This window comes from Thermobia domestica, chromosome 18 (assembly GCF_964235325.1).
Source record: "Thermobia domestica chromosome 18, izTheDome1.hap1.1, whole genome shotgun sequence".
In the NCBI taxonomy this organism is placed as follows: domain Eukaryota; kingdom Metazoa; phylum Arthropoda; class Insecta; order Zygentoma; family Lepismatidae; genus Thermobia; species Thermobia domestica.
In genome coordinates, this window is record NC_137471.1 from 127,809,119 (window position 1) to 127,814,863 (window position 5,745).

At 38.5% G+C, this 5,745-nt stretch overlaps 1 protein-coding gene across 1 annotated transcript in view; it reads left to right on the plus strand.

Annotated features, from left to right (window-relative positions):
* Positions 1-295: 295 nt before the first annotated feature.
* Positions 296-5,745, plus strand: part of LOC145675237 (uronyl 2-sulfotransferase homolog pip-like) — a 100,918-nt gene continuing 95,468 nt past the window's right edge. The window contains exons 1-2 of the mRNA XM_081745620.1: positions 296-516; positions 2,893-2,945. Of these exons, the coding sequence (XP_081601746.1) occupies positions 296-516; positions 2,893-2,945 (274 nt within the window). The remainder of the gene's footprint in view (positions 517-2,892; positions 2,946-5,745) is intronic.

Sequence of the window (5,745 nt, forward strand, 5' to 3'; positions counted from 1 at the left end):
TTCTCCATCGCCAATATCTTCGAATGGTGCAAAATTACATCCGAGCGTATAAGAAACGTAACTGGATCAGAACTGTCAACACTTTAGCCACAGAAAGTCATCCAACACGTTACTGGAAACATTTCAACCGTCTTATTGGGAAAACCAGTGCACCTCACTATCCGCTAGTTGAAAACAATACTGCCTTGACCACAGATACACCTTTACACCAGAAGTCACGCTTCGAGACAGGTCCAATCTCTATCAACGTGTTGCGAAGTACAGCAACCCTCATAATGGGTACCTAAGAATAAATATGGATCATACTCTGGACGATCAGAATCCTTTGACTGCACCTATAACTACACAAGACATTACCGAGGTCCTACGCCACAAAAAGAACACTGCACCTGGCTTCGATTGTATCACTTACCGTCACATTAAGGAAGGTCCAGCTCTTTTATTCCTATTTTGGCGTCGCTGTATACTTTCGTTCTCCGAACCGGCTATTACCCACCCGATTGGAAGATTTCCAAGGTACTCATGTTTCTTAAGCCACATAAAGAAAAGTCAGACCCAGCATCATACAGGCCAATTCAACTGACGTCAACGTTAGGCAAAATATTTGAACGAATAATCGTTCGCAGACTTCATCACCACTTGTCAACCCATGATCTTTTGCCTACACACCAAGCCGGTTTTCGACCTAATCACAGCCTCCTCGATAATCTCTTACGTCTAGTTACTATTCTCACGAATCATTATAATAAAACAGCACCTTCCTGCTTACTTCTCTTCGACCTAGAAAAGGCGTTTGACCGAGTGTGGCACAATGGTCTTATCTATAAATTACATTTTTTTCGTCTTCCTGCGGCCTATCTTCGGATAGTGTATCATTTTCTCACCAACCGTCTTGCATATATTTCAATAAATAACAGTCTATCCTTTCCAATCTTTCCTTGCACTGGCGTCCCACAAGGTTCAGCTTTATTACCTTTATTATATATTCTATTTGTTAGTGATCTACCTGTTATGCCAGAACCGATTTACACTTTCACCTTTGCGGATGATACAGCGCTGCTCGCTTGCTGTCAAACTATGCATAAAATCAATACCCATTTACAACGAGCCATTGATGCTTTCAGCAACTGGTGTAGTCGGTGGCAATTAAACTTAAACTGTGACAAAACACAGGCGTTAGTCATCCTTCCGCATAAGAGGCGTAGTCGAGTGAGACGTAATCCATCTCTGCTTAATATTCAAGTCCAGGGTGTACCCATCCATGCATGTACTACCGCTAAATATCTGGGAGTGATCTTTGATGCTAAATTAACCTGGAAACCACACCTTCTTTCAATCAAAGAGAAGGCCCAAAACCGTTTAAATCTATTGAAGCGCCTGGTCGGTACCACGTGGGGCTTACATGCTGACACATTGTTAAAAACGTATAAAGCGTTTTTCCGTCCGTGTCTCACACATGGCCACATTGCCTGGGTTAGCGCTGGAGATGAATTTTATAAGCGGCTTCTTATCATCGAACGTCATGTGTTACGTCTAGCCTACCACATCACCTTGCCTAGCCCTACTCGCCTTTTGTACGATAAGCTGACCTTTCCGCATATCACTCGACATCTTGAAGATCTCCGCTCTAGGTACATAGATAAAAAATGGACAACTCAGCATCACACCCTCCTAGAAACCATACACATTGATGCCAGTCTTTCCACTCCTCCTAAGTATGCTTATACACCTTTACAGCATCTACTTACAATCTATAGTCAGAAACATCCAGAGCATCCGGATCAACATTTCTTTCAATCATATCATCCACCAGAATTCAATCATCACGTAGGGGGGCGCGGCGGCTCAGTGGTAGAGCGTTCACCTCTGGTGCTTGGGGTCCCGGGTTCGATCCCAGCCCCCGCCAAGTGAACTTTGTGGTGGACAAACACCGTGCTCGTGGATTTTCTCGGGGTTCTCCCGTTTCCTCCCACTTTCTTCATTCCACCATTTCACTCATCTCTCATTATCACCGTCTCCTTTAGCCTAACCGGCATAACCGTGGGACGTAAAACTCAAAGATTTCATTTCATTTTTTCAATCATCACGTTTATCCATCGCTTGCACAGTAACACTCATTCTAACAAGTGCTTCCCCATGTCGTTCATCAGTGTTGAGTAGCCCCAACACAGAAGATAACCTCATTTGTGACTACTAACACTGCCCTGTGGACTGTGGCGTCCATGCACTTCATCTCATCATCATAACCTTACGACTACTCCGATTTCATAATATTACTTCCTTGTTTATTTTTTTCATTTCTATTGTAAATCTTATGATTATTGCAGTCTCATTTTGATGTTACTTAGGCTCTGTGTATTTATCATTGTCTCCTGCCATGATTACAACAACAATAATAATTCACCTATATGTATGAATAAAGTGAGCTTCTTTATTATTGTTGTTAGAAAACCTCATAGCCCATACATGTGTTCCACCTCTTACTGAAATTAAATTTAAGTCCCTCCCGAAGAGACGACATTATCGTCTGCGGAAAACAGTTTAAAAAAATCCTTAGTGTATAACATACAAGTAACACGCTAAAGTGGTAGTCGTTTTGTGTTCGTTTCAACACTTCACTTTTTGCTGTGTACACTCTAGAGAGAATGCCATCGCTAGATAATAGCATATTGGTACTGAAAATGTATACGTTTTTTTTTATTTTTTATTTATTTGTTTATTAATTTTATTTTTTATTTAATACGTTTCTATCATTGACATGCCGTAACAAAATCTCAGTAAACCTTGATACTTTTGCTGTATACTACTTCAAATAATTAGTTGTTTATGGCTTTTCTGTATCTCTTGTAAGTACAATGTTTAACTACCTGCATTACTTTCTTTTTTTTCTAGGTGGGAGTTTCAGGGACAAGTTGCTTCCCTTGCGGAATCATCTGGATATAATGGTTGAGAATAAAGTATTGGCACAGTTATCAATACGGGCATTCTGACAGCAACAAATTGATTAAATGTCAAGAACACAAGTGTACAACACAACATCCTTCTGCCAATGAAACGTTAATTTAATACCCATATGTAAGCGTAGAAAAAAAAACAATGCAAACTTATTTGTCCAGTATTATGTAATTATAAATTGTAATTATTGTTATTTGTTAAAATCAATTTATTTTGATTTAAAATAAATTGCTGTCTTTTCTGGTGCTGTGAGTCAATAATAATTGTCATTTCTAAGAAGGGAATAAAAACACACACAATTCTTGAAACTAAAGGCATTCTTATCTATGTATTAATATGCTAGGTTTATATGATTGTGGTCAAGAAAGGTTTATTTGTTCGTGACCAATTCTTTTTTACAATACCAAAGATTTCGACTCTAAAGCTCTAGAAACCACAAGCTCTAGAAACGTGCCTTTTTTTTTACTAATCTGTTTCAAACTTCGTGTAGGGGCCGCGGTGGCTCAGTGGTAGAGCGTTCACATCTGGTGCATGGGGTTCCGGGTTCAAACCCTGCTACCACCAAGTGAACTTTGTGGTGGACAAACACCGTGTGCGTGGGTTTTCTCAGGGTTCTCCCGTTTCCCCTCACTTTCTTAATTCCACCATTTTATTCATTTCTCATAATCACCGTCTCGTTTAGCCTAACCGGCATAACCGTGGGACGTAAAACTCAAAGATTTCATTTCATTTTTTTTCAAACTTCGTGTAGACCTCCCAGTTCCCAATCAAAATTAAAGAACAAAATGCCGTTATTGTTTTAATCAACATTTTATGGGTCGTTTTGAGCCCATTCGATTAACATTGTCGCTAAGGCGAAACTAAGGTTCATATCCTTGTGTTAGGCAACCAGTAGAAGAGCTACAGAGCAGGTTGACAAATGTTATAGGCACTTTAAGTAAATCTGAATGGCAAAACCTATTGCATGCAGACAACTCCAAAGACCTCAAGAGCCGCAATGAGGCGTACTCGGACGGATATGGATTTATAATTGGAAACAATCCATTTTACGTTATCTGTCACTTATCTAAGTTTGCCACAAACTCAACCCAACATTTATACATTAAAAGCTACATTTATGTTTGTCTAAAGCAATTTTCTCCGTTTGTGATCGTCCTATCCTTCACTTAAGTATGTAAATAGACATGTACAGATATAGCGAGGAAATGGGAAGAATATCCATTGTCATATCAGAATGATGCGCTGAATAGACAGCGAAGGTTCAGCTAGTATTTAGGAAAAAATTCACATGGTATGCGGACATCTACGAATAAAGAGAATAAAGGTTGTCACTATGAGACTCAATTGAAATTCCAAATAATAAGAGAAAAGTAATAAGGAAATTATCACTTAATAATTTCAATTCTATAATCCTTCTTATAAAACGAAGACGCGACGTCTTAGTCTGATAGTCACGCTGCTAATAGTTCTCAATCAGGCTAATAGTTATCGCTAGGTGCGCTAGCCCCCACATTACTCCAACAGATGTCGTTACAGTGCAGGCAATTGGAAGACAAACTAAAGGATTGGGAAGAAACAAAGACTCAACTCTGATTCTAGTAATTTGTGGTGAGTACTATAACACCCTTTTTCACTAAACTACAAAATGCAAATTTCTGGGTATGACTCATACTTGGTTATCTCCTTCGTAAAGTGAACGCTACAGCATTTCTTCACTCAAGATAATTCTCTATAACGTTACAAATGAAGAACATCAGTTTGGAACTATCAGGTAATCTAATATTGTATTGCAGCAATTCTACCCTACAATACCAATACATGTTGTATTCACTTAAAATGAAATGTTTAAAGATTTGTTTGCCATCTATTTTGCATGTGTGCCTTTTATCTTTATAAAAGTAGAACAGATGACTAGTTTTCGATTCCTGGTTGTGGGACCTGGAATAAAAGAAAGTTGAGATAAAGACTCATCAAATGCTTCGTGTGAGTATTGCACTGCACGGAGAAGAAACATGAACATTACGCAAATATGATGGAAAACAACTGGAAATTTTTAAAAGTAGGTATGGAGAAGAATGGAAAGAGTTAGCTGGGTTGAGCAGAAGACGAATGAAAGGGTGTTTAAAATGGTGAGAGAGAAAAGAACAGTTTTAGATATTATTAAGAAGAGGAAGAGTAAGGGGTTGGGACATTAGCTAAGAAGCAACTGTATCATGAGGACGTACTAGAGGGTTTGGTGGCAGGAAATAGAGGAGAGAGCGAAGGAGACTGCAATTAATCAACGATATCAAAACAAAAAAATCGTACGTGAATACAAAGAGGTTAGTGGGAGGCCATGCAGCATGGAAACTTCTTAGTTGCGGCAAATGACTTCTTAGTTGCCAATAATGCCAAAATATGTATAATAATGATGATGTTTTCTCTAATACGACGCATTAAACTGACAAGAAATTGGAATTTGCTATAAGCCAGGAGAGATAATGATTAATGTTATTTTTATATTCAAATTGAATCTGTATGGATTTTGTTTCCGTCTGCTAAGAGTTATTCATATGCCTTTAAAGAATGTACACCATATATGGTCTCACGGCCATAAAATAGCACACATTAATGGCCAAACTCTGAGCTATATTGTCTACGTAGTAATATTATAGGCACAATGTTAATGTTATAAAATTACACTGAGAAAAGTAGTCATAATGCAGAAAGTGTTCTTACATTTGTTAGACATCCACTCTGAAAACGACGGGCTGTAAAAGTTACGTGTTTCCAATAGCCAAAAATATACGG